This window comes from Brachycentrus maculatus, unplaced genomic scaffold, assembly GCF_059751285.1.
Source record: "Brachycentrus maculatus isolate JH-2025_06_01 unplaced genomic scaffold, ASM5975128v1 h1tg000470l, whole genome shotgun sequence".
Lineage (NCBI taxonomy): Eukaryota > Metazoa > Arthropoda > Insecta > Trichoptera > Brachycentridae > Brachycentrus > Brachycentrus maculatus.
Window position 1 is genome coordinate 194,103 of NW_028281217.1, and position 20,196 is coordinate 214,298.

The 20,196-nt window shown below is 35.2% G+C and overlaps 1 protein-coding gene across 2 annotated transcripts; it reads right to left on the bottom strand.

Moving 5' to 3' along the window:
* Nucleotides 1-1,000: 1,000 nt before the first annotated feature.
* Nucleotides 1,001-13,695, bottom strand: GPHR (Golgi pH regulator). 2 transcript variants are annotated; one of them, XR_015838678.1, is made up of 10 exons: nt 13,545-13,695; nt 12,113-12,276; nt 10,556-10,662; nt 9,282-9,385; nt 7,800-7,921; nt 7,515-7,711; nt 6,684-6,865; nt 5,308-5,493; nt 3,845-4,342; nt 1,001-2,122 (listed from the first exon to the last, which is right to left on the bottom strand). XR_015838678.1 is itself a non-coding variant. In XM_088271903.1 (9 exons), the coding sequence occupies exons 1-9, from the start codon at nt 13,584-13,586 to the stop codon at nt 4,097-4,099; spliced, it is 1,350 nt and encodes a 449-aa protein (XP_088128029.1). In that variant the 5' UTR covers nt 13,587-13,691; the 3' UTR covers nt 3,559-4,096. The 2 variants fall into 2 exon arrangements, 1 of the variants encoding a protein (XP_088128029.1); XM_088271903.1 differs by lacking the exon at nt 1,001-2,122 and having other exon boundaries at nt 3,559-4,342; nt 13,545-13,691.
* Nucleotides 13,696-20,196: the final 6,501 nt, after the last annotated feature.

Sequence of the window (20,196 nt, forward strand, 5' to 3'; positions counted from 1 at the left end):
TGCGGATGACGCCGTACTGCTAGCGAGCAGCGCGGAGGACTTGCAACTAATAGTGTCAAGAATGTACGATGTATGTATGGAAAATGATCTGGCAATGAATGAAGGTAAGTCAAAGGTCATGGTGTTTGAAAGAGAGAAAGATTTGACAGAATGCAAGATTATCGTGCACAATGAATCCCTAGAACAGGTGCAAGAATTTTTATATCTAGGAAGCATGTTCACAAGGGATGGAAAAGTGGATAAGGATATTGAGAGAAGAGTGAATGCAGGGAATAGAATAAATGGTGCTTTTAACAGAGTGATTGGGAATAAGAATATGTCCATGGAAGCCAAGCTAGCGGTTCACAACGGCGTGCTAGTACCGACACTAATGTATGGAAGCGAAACATGGAACTGGCAAAGGAAGGATGAAAGCAGAGTGAATGCTGTTGAAATGCGCTCCCTCAGACGAATGTGTGGAAAATCATTGTATGACAGAATTAAAAACGATGATATAAGAAAGGAATGTAAGGCTGAACGAGGAATAATTGAAAAGATTAGAAAGAGCTCTTTGCGGTGGTATGGACATGTGGAGCGAATGGATAGCGAGAGAATGACTAAGAAAATATATGTGGCGAATGTGAGAGGGAAAACAGAACGTGGACGACCGAAAAAGACTTGGCACGATCAGATCAATCAGAACCTAAAATCTGGCGGTGTCAAAAGTCTGCGTAATCGGAGGGCATGTATGACTAGATGTATGGATGTGAAGGAGGCTAGGAGTGTATGTCAGGACAGAAGAGTGTGGCGTTCCATCCTCTCTGCCTACCCCTGCGGGGAAACGGCGTGATGGTAGTAGTAGTAGTAGTAGTAGTGGAACGACTGGTTGTGATCGGTAGCCTGGAGGAAAAGGGAGGGAGAGAAAGGTCCCCACACGATGGACCGATCAAGATAAGACAGCAGCAGGCACCTCGGTGATTAGAGCGCTACACGCAGGTTTATTTGTAAATAAAACACATGCTTCAACAAACAATAAGTATAATTCCATACAAAATACGTACAATATAAAAGTCTTACAAAATAACATGTTTCTTAATATCATACAAACTTATAGCGTCAAACATCGTAGACTTTTACAAAAGTTCAGATTCTAAGAGTACGTCCACTTAAAACATTTCAAACGGGTATTTCTTTACGCCTGCGGACCGTTGGCAACAAGATTTGATAATTATGTACATGTGGTTAAGACTTTAACAAAGAGGTTGGTGGATAATACTCATATAAAAACATTGGAAAATTCCTTCTTTTTTGCCTTTGAAATGAGGCTGGCGCAGAAGGTAAATATACCCTTCCCGTCCTTAAGCATCAATCGACCCAACGGGTAGAAATACTTTTCCCATCTGAAGTGTGTTACTTGCATGGCAGTTGGTTTGACAACTAGGCAAATAGAGGCGTGTGGGTCATTCGTTTACGTAGAAATATTTTCAAAGAGGTTAGTAATGGCAGTCCTCCTCCAATTACCGGCCCAACTAATTTTATATGTAAATATTAACTAACTAACTGACCATCAGGCTGCTTCGCCGCGGGGTAGGCAGAGAGAAAAGAGCGCTATACTGATCTGTCTTAGCAAACAATCTTCGCCTATTCTACATTCATGCATCTCTTCATACATACCTGCCAATTATTCCGACACCTGACATGACTACGACCAAGTATTTGACATACTCGATCAAGCCATGTTTTCCTCTGCTTTTATAACTAACCACATTCACCTTATATTTTTTTTTACCTTTCTTTCTTCACTCATTTGATAAGGTTGTGTTGCAAAGAGCGCATTTCTTAAGTTCTGATTCATCACTAGTATTTACAAATAAACATTCAACAATTTTTTTGCGAAATTTATTATAAAAACCTATTATTTTTACCCTTACGATGTCGGTTTAATTCAATGTGATGTAGAAAGCGATGGCTATACTCAAAGTAATGATAGTGACGATGAAATTAGAATGTTTACCAATCGGAGGAAGCATATCAAAAGTGAAAACTCCGAGAAAGAGGTAATTTCTCACGACCTCAACACATTCTTGTAAATGAAAATTTTCAGATTTTTCCTCAAATTGCATTTATTTTTAAATATCGCTCACTCCTTTCAAGAACGTCATAAATCAAAATTTGTCAATTTTCAGTTGTGCATGTTTTCGGAATGCCCAGAAAATATACTATATCCCAGCAAAAGAGGCATATTTTTAACTTAATATTTACCCGCTACAGGGCAAAATATGTTGTTTTTGTATTTTTAAGAAAATGTATTGTTTAATTATTTTCTTAAATAAACTTAATATTTTTCAAATGGAGAAAAAATCTTCAGGTTTTACCTAAAAAATCTGTTGCACAGTAAAACGTTCGATAAGTGGCTTAATATTTATTTTTAATACATTGTGTTATATTTTCTTACTTTAAAAACGTTCTCCTGAAAAATCAAGTTTTTTGATTTATGACGTTCTTGAAAGGAGTGAGCGATATATACAAGTAATTTTATTACAAAAAGCCGTTATATTTGAGTAGTTTGATATGTTCTCCAGCAATACCAGAAAGAAATACTAAAATCGGTCAATATTTGAGAAAAGTACTGTTGATTTTATACACACCTAATAAAAAGGACCATTTTTTCATAAAAGTCATTCGCAATTTTAGCATACATGGAAGAAATAGTCTTAGCAGTAAAGCGGTTAACACATTGTTTGCGGAAAAAGCTTAAAAGCATCGGAGCAATTTTTATCCAAAAAATAATATTTTATATTATAATTATTATGAACTGAAAAATAATTTTCGTTCATAATAATTATAATCTTTTCAATGATAAGTGATATTTTATTTTGAGAAATAAAAAGACTTTGTGTTTTGATCCACTCACTCATAGTCATAAATTATCTCAGAGTCATAAATTAAACCCTGAAGAGGGCAACAGGTTGTTGCCGAAACTAGTTGGTTAGTAAAAATGTGAGTGGATCAAAACACAAAGTCTTTTTATTTCTCAAAATAATGTATCGATATGACCCACAAAGTTAATGCTTTCAATATTCAAAACATTAGTGATATTTACCAAGCAAAAGATGTAAATTTAATAGATTTTAATGTATAGTGACATTTACCACGAAAAAACTCTTAAACACATTGTTTGCGGGAAACTCTTAAAAGCGTTTTTTACATACTGCTGGTAGAGAGCAAGAGACGCCTATAAGCATTTCATTTGCTTACTTTTGATAGATCACGAGAGACGCCAAAAAACATTGTATGGATTGAAATTGGGTTTGCGGTTACTTGTGATTAGTATATGACCCTATTGAGTATACTAATTTAGGTCGGGGTTGATGAAAAAATCGCCCAACCACAGTGTGTTATCCAGTTGTTAGTTTATCCCTCACGTGACCCGGGCAAGGAGTTTGTGTTGCATTGATGTGTCAGAGTGCTGCTCGGGCAAATCGTATTCCAACTTGATGGTATTGATTTGCCCGAGCAAAATATATCGACGTGCCCTACGTAAAGTGCTCTAACTACATTTTTGTCAATTTTGAGATATTTGGTGTATGTTATCAACTGACCGTTATCTACAAATATAAACAAACAAAAAAATATATAAAATAAATTACGCCTGGTTTTCAGGCGTATAAGACGCTATCTACATCGAATTTTCGAAATGAACTGAACTCCTAAAACACTAACTACTTAATTTTGACAAAGCATAAAGTTTTAAAACGATTTAATACATTATTTTATCGTGTTTTTGAATGAATAATACTAGTTTAAAATTTCTGGTAAGACCGTTAATTAATAAAAAAGAATACGTTGAACAAATCTTGTAAGCTCTCTCCTGTAAAGCAAAAGATTTGCAGATAGAGTACTTTACGTAGGGGCGGTCGATATTATATTTGTTTTTATTGACTAACCCGAACAGTGTTCGGGTAGTCCTGTTTCAAGTTGTTTAGTAATGATTTCCTGCACTGACGAATTTTAACTATTACTACATATTAAGCAGTTAATAAATTGGAGTATCTGCCTCTTGCCATTGCTGCTGCTAAGAGAGTGCGCCTCCAATTCGTCATACAACATTGTCAGTCTATTTGTGCGTGAGATACAGCACCACGATGCTGGTCAACGCGCTTACGAGGAAGATGACGTCGAACCAGCGATGATAGAAGTTGAACTGCAAGTCGCCCAGGACCTGCGTGATGATGATCCGGTACTCCGCCGGCATGTTCATACGCATGAGCAGAACGCTGGAGCAGAAATACATGCCCATTATTTGGGCAAGGATCAACACGATGACGTTTGACGATTTCGATGATGAGATCTTGTAGAAAAACTGGAAAATAAAGAACTCCTTAAAAATAACTCCTAAGACTAAACAAGGATTTGGAAACACCCAGTGGCGTGCACAGTTTTTAATCAGGTAAGGCAGTAGGGTTTTTTTTTAAAAAAAGAAGTGTTTATATATTCTCAATATTATTAATATTTCAAGCATTTACTTAGTGGTTAGTCATTTTCACTGCTTTTTTTTACAAAAATGTTAATAATATTTACAACATTTTGAGTGTGTCCAAATACTATTTCACAAAATCTGGATGATCTCCAATCACAGGAGTTATTTTTATATTATTTTTTGACATCTCATCAAAGATGAAGAAGAATATGGAAGTCTGGGCATTTACGGGGCTGACGACCGTCATAGGCTGGTTTAAGTGATCACCTTACACACGTGTAACATTCACCAATTCTACCTCACATACTAATATACGAGTTTCTGCTTAGTTAAAAGCTTCTTTACATCTCACCAATAGATGTCTCTAGTGAAGTTCTAGTGATTCAAGAAAAAGGTTTCTAAATTGGTTCATATATATAGAACTTCCAAGAATTTGAGTAGTGTGGTTGTCAATAATGGGTAGAATTGGTGAATGTTACACGTGTGTAAGGTGATCCTAGATTTGTCCGCCTCCGTAGTGTAATGGTCAGCACGCTCGGCTACCGTTCTGGAGGTCCCGGGTTCGATTCCCAAGGGAGGTAAAATAAATGTAAGTGATTTTTCACTGCAATATTTATTCAAAATTACCATGGACTGGTACCTGCAAAGCCAAGGGCTGATCACCTTTCCTTCATGTATAAACGATCAAGATAACACTGCGTTTATATGACACAGTGCCCTATGCACCATTGGGGTGCGGATAAGGGTTTTATTATTATTTATTTATATATTTTAATTATAAAATGGAAAATCACAAAGTTAGCGAGTGCTTCAAATATAAATTGTATATATTGTGTTTGATGGATTACCTTAGTGAAGGTGAGGAGAAGGCCCCTGATACTGGTCACCACGATGCAGCCAATCAGGAAGAAGGAGACATGCTGTGACCAGAAGGACACATCTATATCGAAACCCACCCAGTGTACGGCTATCTCTATCCCTCTTGTGACGGGGTCCTTCTTCCCCACTCTGTCAAACACTATGTTGATCGTAGACTGGAAACAAACAAAAATCTCGGTCAAATTGGACCATGTTATGACGAAAACATCTAACCCGCAATTCGCAAAATTTGACTTTTCGATGAATGCTATTTATCAATGGTAAATTTTTCATTTGCTGAAGACACTCTACCCAAAAGACGCTATCCGACATCGGATCTGTGATAGTTCATAAGGAACTCCAGGAAGTGGTATCACACATCGCTCACTCCTTTCAAGAACATCATAAATCAAAAATCATCAATTTTCAGTTGTGCATGTTTTCGGAATGCCCAGAAAATGTACTATATCCCAGCAAAAGTGGCATATTTTTAACTTAATATTTACCCGCTACAGGGCAAAAAGTGTTGTTTTTGCATTTTGAAGAAAAGGTATTGTTTTTTAATTTTTTTAAAATATACTTACTAAATATTTTTCAAATGGAGAAAAAACCTTCAGGTTTTACCTAAAAAGATCTGTTGCACAGTAAAAAGTTCAATAAGTAGCTTGATATTTATTTTTAACAAATTGTATTATATTTTTAAACTTCAAAAACCTTCTCCTGAAAAATCAAGTTTTTTTTATTTATGATGTTCTTGAAAGGAGTAAGCGACATGATAAAAAGAGTGAAGGACATTGCTACCATAAACCAAGCTAGGACACAAAATGCCGAACCCTCTTCTAGTGGAACGGAAGGCATGTTGACGACAGTCAGCAGTCCGAAATCTTCTGAGGAGTGCAACGTGGTTTCCTCACAACCAATAAATCCATGAAAAACAATATGTTAGAAACATCTATACGGGTTGACAGTTTTCAGCATTTTCCAAGTTAAGATTATTATATAAAAAAATTCCATGTGATTTGGATGTGTTCGACTTTGAACTCCTCCCAGCAATGATCTAACTCTGACAAGTTCATTATTGGCCCAAACTACATTATCTCTCCTTTGCCGAACGCAGAATGAATTAAAAAGTATTTTTAGCTAAAAGTTAGCAAAATCTACTAATTGATCTACAATATAAACCTTGTACATTTATATATTAAATGTTAACATGAAACACTGATTTTTAGAGTCTACTAGTTGTAATTAATTATTAAAAACACATGAAAATGAAATCTGTGTGTAAACGCCTTTAAATAACCTTATACATAATAAACTAGGTCAATAATAAATGCAACTCCCATCTAAAAAAATGTAAAGAACTCACAATGAATATCTTCCAAAGGCAGTAGAGAGAGAAGAAGTATCCGAGGCAGTTGAAGTACTTCCCCTGGAGAGTCTGTGACCACTGGATCCTCTCCATCATGCTCCGAGCTCCGTGGGCCTCCAGGAACAGCTGCCGCGCCAGCTCTTCGAGAGCTGATATCTCCGACTTTAATTGGCTAATGTCTGCGAAAAGATGGAGCCAATAAATACAATTTATTTATGTTTATTTTTTTACTTTATTTATTTATTAAATATACTTAATTATCTATATTTTGGCTCCTTAGGCATAGCCTGTGTTGAGCCGAAATACTTACATGTATATATATATATATTTATATTTTTTGTGCACACATTATAAATCCTAGTAAAAACCGACCACAAAACCTTCACCAAGCAGAAGAAAAAGAAGAAGATAAGTCACTAACAATATGTGTATTTGATTAGGGTCCAGGTTCAATGCCAGGTCATTCTTCGTTCCATTTCAAAATGATATTTCACCCTTTCTTTACTTGAACTATATCTAGTACAAGTAAAAAAAAGGTGAATCATTGTTTTAAAATGGAACGCAATATTAATAGACAGTCAAATAAAGTAAAAATTGAAAAAATATTAAGTTTTTATTTTATTATATAAAATGCAGTTCCACCAAGAAATGTCAGTACAAAACAATGGTTCTCAACATAGATGAAGAAGAATATGGAGGTCTGGGTATTTACAGCCTTTATTGGTTAGTTCAGTAATTAACTTATATCACCTACGGCTGACAACCACACTACTTAATTTTCATTGTAAATTTTTATTGCAAAACTTTTATTGTATTTTGGGTACCTACTCTCAGTAGAATTATTTCCGGCAACGCTGGCAACAAATGACGTCCATAGACTACCGGCCGAACCCTTCAGATAAGGCTGTCTCGTTCCCACTGACTGCGCTTTGTGTATCGCTATCCTCTTCTTCTTGACAACTATCATATCCATGGTCTGTAGAAGCTTTTTCTCTATGGAATGCACATCCGACTGAGTGACAGGTCTAAAAAAAAGTTAAAAATTAAGAATTAAATTTTTCATAAGGCACTTATTTTCAAAACTTTCCAATTATCAAAAAATTATTTTTTTACCGTATAAATATGGCCATGGAAGTGTATGGGTAGTTGACGGCACCAAAACCAGAGAGAATGGCCATGACAGTGACACCTATCACTCCGACCCGCGATACTCCTTGTTCCATAGACAATATTCCCTGAAAACAAATTCCACAAAAATTAAACCGTGTGATGATGCATCATTACTAAGCAGGATAATATTTATTTATAAATATTCATATTTTACCATACACATAATTATAAATTACAATAATGTGCCCTCACACTGAGCTTTCCCGTGCCGAGAGCACATTTTACAATACTTATTCATAAAATTATATGAAAGAAAATTGTTGGGTAATATATCCAAAATTAAACATGGTTATTGGATTGAAGGATTGAATTCTACTTGTTTTACATATATATATGATAATATGTGACGCGTTTCGCCCTATTAAGGACATTGTTAAAACACCCTTGTGCACCCCAAAACAGTTTACATTTAAACCCGTAGATGGAAGCATCTGTAGCTTTTTAAACTAGTCGTTACAATGACTTGAATGGTAACAAACTAGTGTTTTATTTATAATTTAACTTCAAGACTTTTGGACAACAGTAACACTATCGAATAATGCATTGCTCGTACCACCCCAACCAATAATCCCAGTCATTAGAATGGACTGACATCTTCCTCTGTGGTCTCAATCTTGTGGATTGGTCTGCACCAACAAATGACACCTTCTTCTCCATTCCGATCTATCATGCGCCACCATCTTCAGCTCCTCATACGTTGAACAGCCCATATCCTCTTACAAGTGGCAAAGATATACGCAGTGTAGGCGTCCTCTGGCGCTTGTTCCCTCGATCGTTACCTCTATTAGCAGGTGCAGGAAACCCTCCTGTCGCAACATATGGCCGACCCATTTGGCACGTCTCTTCAAGTAAGTGCCTTAAGATTGACATAAAGCGTAGTAATATTTTCTAATCCTTTTGTATAAAAATGCAATATAATTTTTCCCTTCAAGTGTACATTATTACTAAGTAATTATTTTTCGGAATTTGCAAATCATATAATAGATACTAATCACTCATTTCACTCTCATAAACTAAAATTATTACACCTTGTTCTATATAAAGGCCAAATTATGAATTTAGAAATAGATAGAAATAAATAGAAATACAAAAAAAACTGAATTCTAATAATAATTTATTAAATAATATATTGTTTCAAAATTCTTCGCCATTGCTTTCCATTTTTCCTTTGTTTTCAAACTCCGTTCCTTGACTAACCCCTTCCCCTTACTTTCCCCTCTCCTTATTTTTAGAACAATTTTATATTTTATATTTTAGTTATTATACCTGAATGATGGAAGTTTAACTTCTGAAACATGTAGTCTATAATAAAACTCAAGTGGTAAAAAACGAAGTGTTTTCTTTAATCATTGTAACATGTCTTACCACAAAGTTAATGCCGAAACAATAAATAAAATACATTACTAAGAATGATATGAATCATACCTGTTTTGGACTGAGGATCGGAAAAGGGTCTCCAATCTTCCAAAAGAAATACAAGTATATGAACCACACCAGTAGAGTCATTGGGCGAATAAAGTTGGATCTAACTGAAAAATATCACAAATATAACATTTTGAGTGCGTCCAAATCCTTGTTCACAAATCTGGGTTTCTCCAACCTAAGTTCGGTTGCTTATATTTTGAGATCTCGACAGATCAGGAAGCATATCTAGCTCATCCTTACAAATTGTATTTTTGGTTAAAATATTGTATGTATTGGCAGTGATGGGATTCTTTTTTTTTTAAGAACGGTTCGCTCTTGGGTACTACCCCTACCCCCCCTATAAAAAAATAGTTTTTACATTTATTCATTTGTTTGTTTTTTATTCTGCACATAAAGAGAACATTCACATAACAACTGAGAATGCTCCAAATGCTGAAGCGTATATCTTTCAAATTTTTCTGAATTTTTCCACTATTTTTTTTTCATCTTTTCAACATTTTTCTCTTACAACATTATGAAGTCCGAATTCTGGATTATAATACATGAGAAACGCTAAAAAATATCATTTTTATTTTATTATTTTAATTTGACCAGTAAATTTATTTACATTTTGTGTGTGTCCAAATACTTGTTCACAAAATCTGGATTATCTCCAATTACAGGAGCTATTTTCATTTCATTATTTTTATTATTATTATTCATGTGTGTTATTATAATCCAGGATTCGGACATCACATACTAAAAGAAGAGTTTCTGCTAATTAAAAAGCTTATTTTCATCTCACCAATAGATGTCTCCAGTGAAGTTCTAGTGATTCAAAAACAATGCTTCAAAATTGGTTCATATATATAGAACTTCCAAGAATTTGAGTAGTGTGGTTGTCAATGATGGGTAGAATAGGTGAATGTTACACGTGTGTAAAGTGATCACTAAAACCAGCCTATGACGGTCGTCAGCCCCGTAAATGCCCAGACTTCCATATTCTTCTTCATCTTTGATGAGATATCAAAAAAAAAAGGCAATCTTCCTCGAAAGACATCTAGAGGAAGACTAAAGAATTCATGGATGCTGCAGAAAGATAACATGATTCCAAGGCATGGCCTAGGTGACGTTGTCCAGGACAGAAGGCCCTACAACCTGAGAAAGAGGAGAGCTGACCCCAACAGTCTACAATGACGATAAGTTGGGATGTAGCCAGGAAGAACAAGAAGATGGTGTTTATGGATCACACATGTCAATACAAACAGATGATTTGTAAAGAGTGGAGTACTTACTTAGTCTGATGTTGCTGATGCAGAAGTATGCTATGTAGAACGGAATGACGGCTATCACCATGACCAGCATCAAGTATAAACCGAGGTGCCAGTGGAAGTATCGAGAACTGGAAGGAAAACAAACAATAAGTATAGATATAAATTAAAACCCCTATTTAGCATTTTACTTCTTCTTCTTCTTAGGGCTAGGTCCTGTCATTCTCGTGTCGCTCCTGGGAGGTGGGAGACCAGCTATCCTTCCATCGTTTAGGTGGTCTTCCTGGGGGTCTGATCCCGCCTATGCTGCTGTCCGCTGCCACCCTCACCACTCAATCCGAATTCACTCTTCCCACATGATTTTTCCAGAAACATCTACTTTCTCTTCCCTATCGCACAACATCTTCAACATCGCAGATTTTTCTTATTTCTTAGTTTCTAACTCTGTCATTTTACAAGGACTGAAAATAAAACCTAAATAGAGGGAAAATGCAAATAGAGGGTTTATAATAAATACTCATTCTTCATCTGTATTGAGACAGATGAAGAATGACCTCATTTGACATTGATTTTTTCCTCGTAGGTGCTATATCGAATGTTATTCAACATTTTTTTTATAATTGCTTTCATTACATTAAAATGCAAGCTCACATTTTTTAAAATCTAACAAATGAGTTATGCAAGGATTTCTTTTGAACGACGACTCTTTTAAAAGAAATCTTTTAAATTTGTTTTTACTTATTTATTTTTTACAAAAATGTTAATAAAATTAGTATATAACCACTCACCGAGATTTTTACGTCTACCGGTTTCGAGACGTACCCGTCTCTTCGTCAGGACAATCACTGACACAGCATGCAAACAATACTACCCTTCACCACCATAGCACCATTTACACACTCAAAACTACACAAAATGTCTAACACATGCGATTTTTGATCGACCCGAAGACCAACATGCACTATAGTTTTCAATACAGACATGAGTTACGAGCCGAGGTTAAACGTACAGTACAGTAAAAAAATAAATAAGTTAAAATGACTAACCACAAAGTAAATGCTTTAAATATTAATAATGTTTCTGTCCGCCTCCGTAGTGTAATGGTCAGCACGCTCGGCTACCGTTCTGGAGGTCCCGGGTTCGATTCCCAAGGGGGTAAAATAAATATAAGTGATTTTTTCACTGTAATATTTATTCAATATTACCATGGACTGGTACCTGAAGCGGAGGGCTGATCACCTTTCCTTCATGTGTAAACGATTAAGATAACATTGCGTTAATATGACACAGTGCCCTATGCACCATTGGGGTGCGGATAAGGGTTTTATTATTTATATATTATTATATTTTAAATTTGTTTTTATTTTATTTCTTTAAATCTACTGTGACACGGTGTTTGAAAATTATACGGAATGCATCGAAACACGTGTCACAGTAGATTTTAAGAAATAGTGGTATTTACTATGTAAAACATTAATTAAAAATGGATAGATTTTACCACAAAGTGACTGCCGAATCAATCAATGAAATTGTTTTTTTTTATTCTATCACCTATTTCTAGTAAATCCGCAACGACCTTACCTGCTATCGAGGTATCCGATGATCTCGAATATGATGAGTTCGAACATGGTGCAGCTGAGGGCGAATGTGATGGAGAAGATGAGCTGCACCAGAGAGTGGTGGACCTCATAATCCCGGAACAGCTGTTTCACGAAGAACACCCATCCGCCCATGAAGAAGAATATCTGCGACAACACAAGACTACATCAATCCTCAGCACTCTAATGGTGGGAATTGACCGGAGACATTTCTTCGTAACGTGTTACGTTACGATGCGAGCATTCGTATAGTCGGTACAGCGAGCCGAACGCTCCATCCATAATCGGAGCGCACGCCGCGAGCGACGTTACGATGTTACTAACTAACTAACTAAAGTCAGGTATGCCAAATACTTGAAAGTGGTCAGGATAGGAGTCCTAACAATCGGCGGGTCTGAATGTAAATTTATTTGAGAAGTTTGATGAGTTCTCCACAAATACCAGAAAGAAATACTAAATGACATGGAATATGTGGAACGAATGAGTGACGAAAGAATGGTAAAACAAATTTATGAGGCGAATGTTAGTGGGAAAAGAAGCAGAGGAAGACCGAGAAAAACAAGGCAAGATCAGGTATGCCAAATACTTAAAAGTGGTCAGGATAGGAGTCGTAACAATCGGCGGGTCTGAATGGGGAGATGCATGAACTTGGAAGAGGCGAAGAATGTTTGCTAAGACAGAGTGGTGTGGCGTTATATTCTCTCTGCCTACCCCTGCAGAGAAGCGGCGTAGTGGTTAGTTACGATGTTACGTCGCGAAGAAATGCTCCGGTCAGTTCCCATCTTTACGGTTATAATGATAACACTGACCAACAATTTACAATTTTTATATTGTAACTGGCATGAAAATACCTGACCTTTATGCACTTTGCATAGCTGAATTCAAAAACGAAAGCAAAAAAAATGTAGCGCGTCAGATTTTTTAGTTATGGATATTTTTAATTCTGATATTGACTAATTATGTAAATAAATTATCTGGTCAATTTATAAGCTTAAATAATAATAATGAAAATGGTATTTTCTGGCGTTTCTCGTGTGTGTGATTATAATCCAGGATTCGGACCTCACATACTAATAAAAGAGTTTCTGCTCAATAAAAAGCTTCTTTTCATCTCACCAATAGTTCTCTAGTGAAGATCTAGTGATTCAAGAACAATTTTTTAAAATTTTAATCTACAGTTTAAAAAGGGAATTTTTATTTTTGTTTTACTGGGAATCGAATCCGGGACCTCATACATGGGAGCTAAATGAGCTTATTAGTAAACTATGAAAGCTGAAAAACCATAAAACATTCGTGAAATAATAACAAATCAACAAAGTCAGGAAGACATCATCATCAAGAGAAGTTTCTTTTACGGTTTTCTGTGCCTGCAATTGCACAACGTCTCATTTTAAATATGAAAGCTGGAAAAATACCTGCGACACTAAAATAATTAAAGTGTCTTCTATAAACCCCATCGTGCATTGTGTGTTTTCGAATGAATTTATAAATAAACTCAATTATTTTTAAAATTAACTGACGTGGGAAATGTCAACTTGACGTTTACCGGCGTTTAATATCATAGACAATTTAGTTAATTAAAAATATTGTTCCCATAGATATTTTCTGAGTGTAAGTACCTACCTTACAAAATACAATATTTGACAAATAAAAAATAAAACCTAGGCGGATTGCGTGAAACTAGCCAAAACATTATCCGAAAACTGCACTCTAACAGGAATGAAAAGAAAGCTGAATCATAAACCAATCATCGATTTTCTTCTGCAAATCCGCATCCCAATGGTGCATAGGACACTGCATCATATAAACGCACTGTTATCTTAACACATGAAGGAAAGGTGACTAGTCCTCTGCTTCAGGTACTAGTCCAGGGTAATGTTGAATAAATATTAAATTGGGAAAATCAATTATATTTATTTATCCACCTCTGGAAATCGAACCCGGGACCTCCATAACGGTAGCTGAGCGTGCTGACCATTACACTACGTAGGCGAAAATCAATTTTAGAAAGTAAATCAATTGTTGTTGAATTTTAAATCAATGTTTTAAAGCATATATTTTCTACATTAAATTGCATTGCCGTAGAACCGCACTCATCCAATACTTTTAGGACTGGACTTTACATACTCGTATAGTTGGAATGCAAAAAAGGTTAGATTAAAAATCTCTGCAATTTTAATAAGCCAGACAAGAGCTTTTATTTTTATTGGCTTCTTTTACCAACTCCATGCTTTACTTTTGTACATTAGGTTTGGGACCAGGACTACATTTTGTATTGTTGGAAAGCATATTTATCAGTCCGCAGGAAATCATTGACAATACTATCATTCATTCATTAATTAATATATATCTGCTCCCTATGTGAAGAATATGGAGTCCAGATTTGTCTCCAGGTTCTTCTGTCGGCTGCCAGCTCCCTTATATCTTCCCAAGCTAGGTTCAAGAACTGCCGACGGAATTTCAACAGTTGATATCTTGGATGGCAGGAACCTGATATGAAGCCTTGTAAAAGAGGCAAGCCTGATAGCAGCTCTCAGAAAGCATGCTCAGTACATGATTTAGCAAACTAAAACACTTCTTGCTGGCAGTGGCCATGGGTTGCTGTATAATATGTTATATTTCCTCGTTCCTCAAGAAGTCAAACCACCGCACGCCTAAAATTCTATAATTATCTTGAAGGTAAAAATATCCTTTCCTGTCCTTGCATCAATTGACCAAACGAGTAGAAAATCCTTCCCATCCAAAATGTGTTATAAATCTTTTCTAGTTACCAAGTCTTTTTTGCTGTATAAGAAAATAAGAGCATTATATAGATGGCTTTTGGTCTTCACCGAGCACAAATTAGATCTCCACATAGCTTTCATACCTTTGAAGTAGAAATTGTTATAATTTTGTTCATTGAAATGAATAATAGTACACAAATTTCATTTAAAGAACAAGGTTTACAGAAAAAAAACAAAGCTATGACTGTAACATCAAGACATGATCTGGATTACTCATTCAGTGTGTTTAGCCTTTGCTAGATATACATCTACACAGAACTCCTGGCTCCGGAATATACGAGATTGGACGGGGATCAGGACTGTCAAGATGCTGTTTAGAGTTGCCCAAGATAAGGACAGTTACTCTCAAGTGACAGTTAATAAGGGGCAACCTGATATGACACACACAAGAAGAGATATTCACCGAAGAAGTCCAGATCTTGTCACGAGTTTAAAACAGGACACAAATAAGACAAGAGGCATTAAAATCACCATTTATTTTATGAAGATTAAGGAACAAAACATCACTTTTTCTAAGACTACCATTTATTATTTAATATAAAGTGACTGAGACAATATTTTCTCTGCATTTTATTTCTTCATCTTCTTCTTCTGGGTGTAGGCCTTGTGGCCTGTTTTCAAGGAGGATTAGCCTCCTGCGATGTCGATTACCAGCTGTTAATCCATCTCTTTGGTGGTCTGCTTGGAAGTCGTCTGCTTTGGGATTAGCTGTAACGCAATGTGGAGGAGTCTGGATGGTTCAATTCTCCTCACATGCACATACCAATTGTCTTCTTCGTTGTCTTCCACATCTAACAACATTTTCAATCTCGCATATTTCTTTTATCTTGGTGTTTCTTATTCTATCTTTACAGACTCAATTTCCTACTAGCAGTCATCTGCTCTATTCAAACCAATAATTTATTCTTTAAGGTACAACACGAGGCTCCCTATACATCACACACATTGACTGCCACAACAATTTTTAGAATTCCGGTCTAAAAAGCCAAATCTTCATTTACTTCTTGATTTTTAATTTAAAAAAATATTTGTTGAATGTTTTTCGCAAATACTTTGTGTCATATTTTATAAACTTTATAAAATTAAACTTTGTAACAATAAAAATAACATTTAGGAGTTTTTAAATCATATTTGCATATTGTGTACAGAGTGTGTGGAAGTTTTTGGTAAGGGAATGTAATTAACTATGAGTATTTTAAGGTTTTTAGTGTTTTAGAATTTAATAAACCCTGATGATGACAAGGTTCTTGTCGAAATCGGTAGGTTTAAAGTGGTAAAAACAACATTGTTTAATTTTATAAAGTTTTAAGAAAATATATACATATATTTTCTAATAGATTTATATTATCCACTGACACTTGGTGATGGAATTGCATTTTTAATTTATTATTAGATTAAAACCAATATTTTTAGCTTTTCCACTTTATTTTTATTTGACCAGCGACCGGGTTTCGTCGTTACCGACATCATCAGACTGGTGGGAGGCTATACAAATTGTTATGTTATATATAATATATAATATATCAAATCATGGTTATCAACTCCTGCCTTGTTTTATATATAACATAACAATTTGTATAGCCTCCCACCAGTCTGATGATGTCGGTAACGACGAAACCCTGTCGCTGGTCAAATAAAAATAAAGTGGAAAGGCTAAAAATATTGGTTTTAATCTAATAATATATATTTTCTGTTCATTTATTAATAAATTTTCTGTTCATGTAAGCCAGCATTGATTTTGGTTCTCTTCCCATGCGCCATCTATCCATATTAGCACTGATATACTAGGAATTTTATCGTAGCTGCACGAATATGGCAAGTAAACATAGTACGAGACAACTCCTTATCGGCGTCCTAGCAAAGAATGCAATCCTAGAGTTATCTCATAGTTGGCCGTCGATGTGTTAAAGTAAGTAGTATACAGCCACCGAGAATCCAAGAATATCTAAACTTGTGCATCAGCAAAGTACAGGCAACTAGAAGAAACATCAGCGATGATATTTAATATTTAAATAATGTACAACATTTTGAGTGTGTCCAAATACTTGTTCACAAAATCTGGATTATCTCCAATTACAGGAGTTATCTTCATATTATTTTTTGACATCTCATCAAAGATGAAGAAGAATATGGAAGTCTGGGCATTTACAGGGCTGACGACCGTCATAGGCTGGTTTAAGTGATCACTTTACACACGTGTAACATTCACCAATTCTACCCATAATTGACAACCACACCACTCAAATTCTTGGAAGTTCTATATATATGAACCAATTTAGAAACCTTGTTCTTGAATCACTAGAACTTCACTAGAGACATCTAATGGTGAGATGTAAATAAATGTAATGGGTAGAATTGGTGAATGTTACACGTGTGTAAAGTGATCACTTAAACCAGCCTATGACGGTCGTCAGCCCCGTAAATGCCCAGACTTCCATATTCTTCTTCATCTTTGATGAAATGTCAAAAAATAATTTAAATAATGTGTTTAGAACTTCGATGTTTGTTCAGCGTAGATTTCGTCCGACAGCCAAAATCGCAGTGATCGCATTTAAAATGGAGCTGATCAGAATGCGTGAGGAGGTGCGATTGGAGCGAATTGTATTGTATGCACGAGTAATCACAGTACTTGCATAGGTAAGGTTTAACACCGGTGTGCGTACGTTCGTGCGTTTTCAGCGAAGACGACCATTTGGTTTTAAAATCGCAGAGGTGACAGAAAAAATTAGGCGTTTTGTGCGTGTACAAATGCTTATTGTAATTGTTCTTATTTGTACTGACGTAGTTACATAAATTGCAGGCGTATTGAACTCTAGTATCGTGCATTTCTTTGTGCTGTTTTAAATTATGTAATTTACTAGTTGAGTAATCGCAGGTGTCGCAAGAGTACGGTTTTTCGCCTCTGTGATGCATCTTATGAAGCTTTAAACTAGATAATAATCTTGCCGAGTAGTCGCATTCATCACAAGCAAAGGGCTTTATATCATCATGCCGCATTTTATGCAACTTCAACGTCCACTCATGCTTGCTGACATACTGGCACAAATCGCATGGAAACTTTCCTTCAAAATGCGTTTTTTTGTGACTGTTCAAAGTGCCCAATTGCCGTGCCGAAAACGGGCAAATGTCACACTTAAACGGTCGTTCGCTCGTGTGCGTCATTGTGTGGATTCGTAGCTGTCTTAACTGACGACATTTGTAAGGGCACGACTGGCAAGCGAATCGTTCAGTTGTATGCGTTAATTTGTGCGTTCTGAGCGCGCTCAATCTATCCGTAGAGTAGGAACACTTGTCGCAGAATCTGGCGACATTACTTTTTTTCTTAATGGCGACATTTTTCTTTGCGTGGACGACACTGTGCTTTTTTAGGCTGGACAATTTTTTAAAACTGACTGAACAAATCGGACATTTGAATTCCGCATTCGAAAGATTTTCTTCTTTCGTTTCAATTTCATTTTTTAAATTACATTTTTCGGCTTCTTCTTTTATATCCAAGTCAGTGATTTCCAGCATATCTTCGGTATTATTTTTAATATTTTGATTTTCGAATATATCTTCTATTTTGGGTTCAATAAAACCATCTTCGTGATTCATATTGATACAAATTTAAGTTTTCATGTTATTTTTGAAAGTCCTGTGTCAGATCAATCGATTTCCAGGACACACAAAACGAGAATATACCCTCTTTCAATCAGCATCTAAATCTCACAAAAATTGCTTATTTTCATGTAATTTACGGTTAATGCAATGCTGCTATAGTCTGATAGAGTAGCCGATGCACTATTTTTACAGGCACTGAAGAAATGTCGTGAAATAATACATTTTTCATTCATATATTTGTTATTTGAAACATCAATTTCATTTTACTTTCTAATGACCCCGATGAATCTGAAAAATAGTGAATAATTAGTAATTTTGTACTTCATTACTTTCAGAAAACTATAATCTTCATATTTAATTACTTTATAATGATTACATTTCATCTCTTCATTGATCTTTCCGTAAAATACAGCCACTGTTATCAATATTTCAATATTTGTCTTTTATTGTCAGTTGACAGTCGCTAATTATTTGTTTATGGATCTGAATGACTTTATCAATGCCACCTTGATGAAAGTGTTTCAGTACAGGACAAGGGATCGATGTCAAAACTTGACCCAAATCAAACAGATCTCAACTCTTTATTTGAATTGTTTTCACTTATCTAAACACATAAGTCGTTTTATTTTATTATCTTGGTTGTCTTGAAATTTATTTCTGCCTGTATTTTTACACATTGGAACACAACAATAAAAGTAGTCACATATACTCCACCGACAAGACACATAAGGTAGTTTGGTAGGTCTCTGCCAAAAAAATATTATAAATTTGTTAAATTGTTCTTTATATACATTTTATTATAATTTTTTTGAGTTTCCATATCTGACCCCTGTCTGTCAACGTTGCTGTATAGAGCATAATGTCAAATCGACGCGGTGCTTACTTGGTCTATAATAATATGTACTCCAAATAATCAATTACTCGTAAAGTAAGAAAAAGACATTATTGCTAAATGGGTTGACGTCTGGTTATGTTAACAACTTAATGGCGAAACATATTATGGGATAATAAATAAAACATTCAACTCTCAAGGTGTGATTTGTTTTGATCTTGGTCTCGAATAAAAAAAAAATCTTTCAAAAAATAAAATAATGTACACATTTGATCTAGTTATTATGGAAACGACAAATTGAATATAAAATATTAAAATATTAAGGTTATTTTTTTATTAAGGTTATTTTTATATATTAAGGTTATTTTTATTCAAAAATAAAATACTGAAATTAACAATAAGAAAACAAATAAAAATTCCAAATAAGGATGCTTTGAGTTCAAACGGCTTTTCTTAACCAATAGTAGCTAATTTTTTTGGTTCAGGCAGTCATGCTTTTGGTTGTACACAGGCCTTCGCCATTTCGGTGCATTGTGCGCCACCCTCTTCAGCTTCTTATACTTTAATTAACTTATATTCTCGTGCAAGTCGCATGGATATTCGCGGCGTTGGCGTCGTCTCTATCACAAAACCCTCTAGTCTCAACACATGTGAAAAATTCATTTAGCGCGTCTCTTCGAGATAGTGCAAGTATTTACCTAATCTGATTTTTTTCTGAAATTTCCTTTCTACTTTTTCAGATTTTTCAACCGGCTGTCTTGTTATACAAAAGGCACTGTTAAATTTTTTTGATATTGCCATTGTAAAAAAGTACTTTCTTTTCACATTGTCTATGAAAATAAACTCAACAGC

Excerpts from the sequence above, each read along its gene's own strand:
- GPHR (XM_088271903.1), bottom strand. The coding sequence starts at position 13,586 with ATGGGGTTTATAGAAGACACTTTAATTATTTTAGTGTCGCAG. Across the intron at positions 9,386-10,555 it reads CATCAGCAACATCAGACTAA|TTAGATCCAACTTTATTCGC; the intron begins GTAAGTACTCCA and ends GATATTTTTCAG. Across the intron at positions 5,494-6,683 it reads GCCTTTGGAAGATATTCATT|TCTACGATCAACATAGTGTT; the intron begins GTGAGTTCTTTA and ends GTTTGTTTCCAG.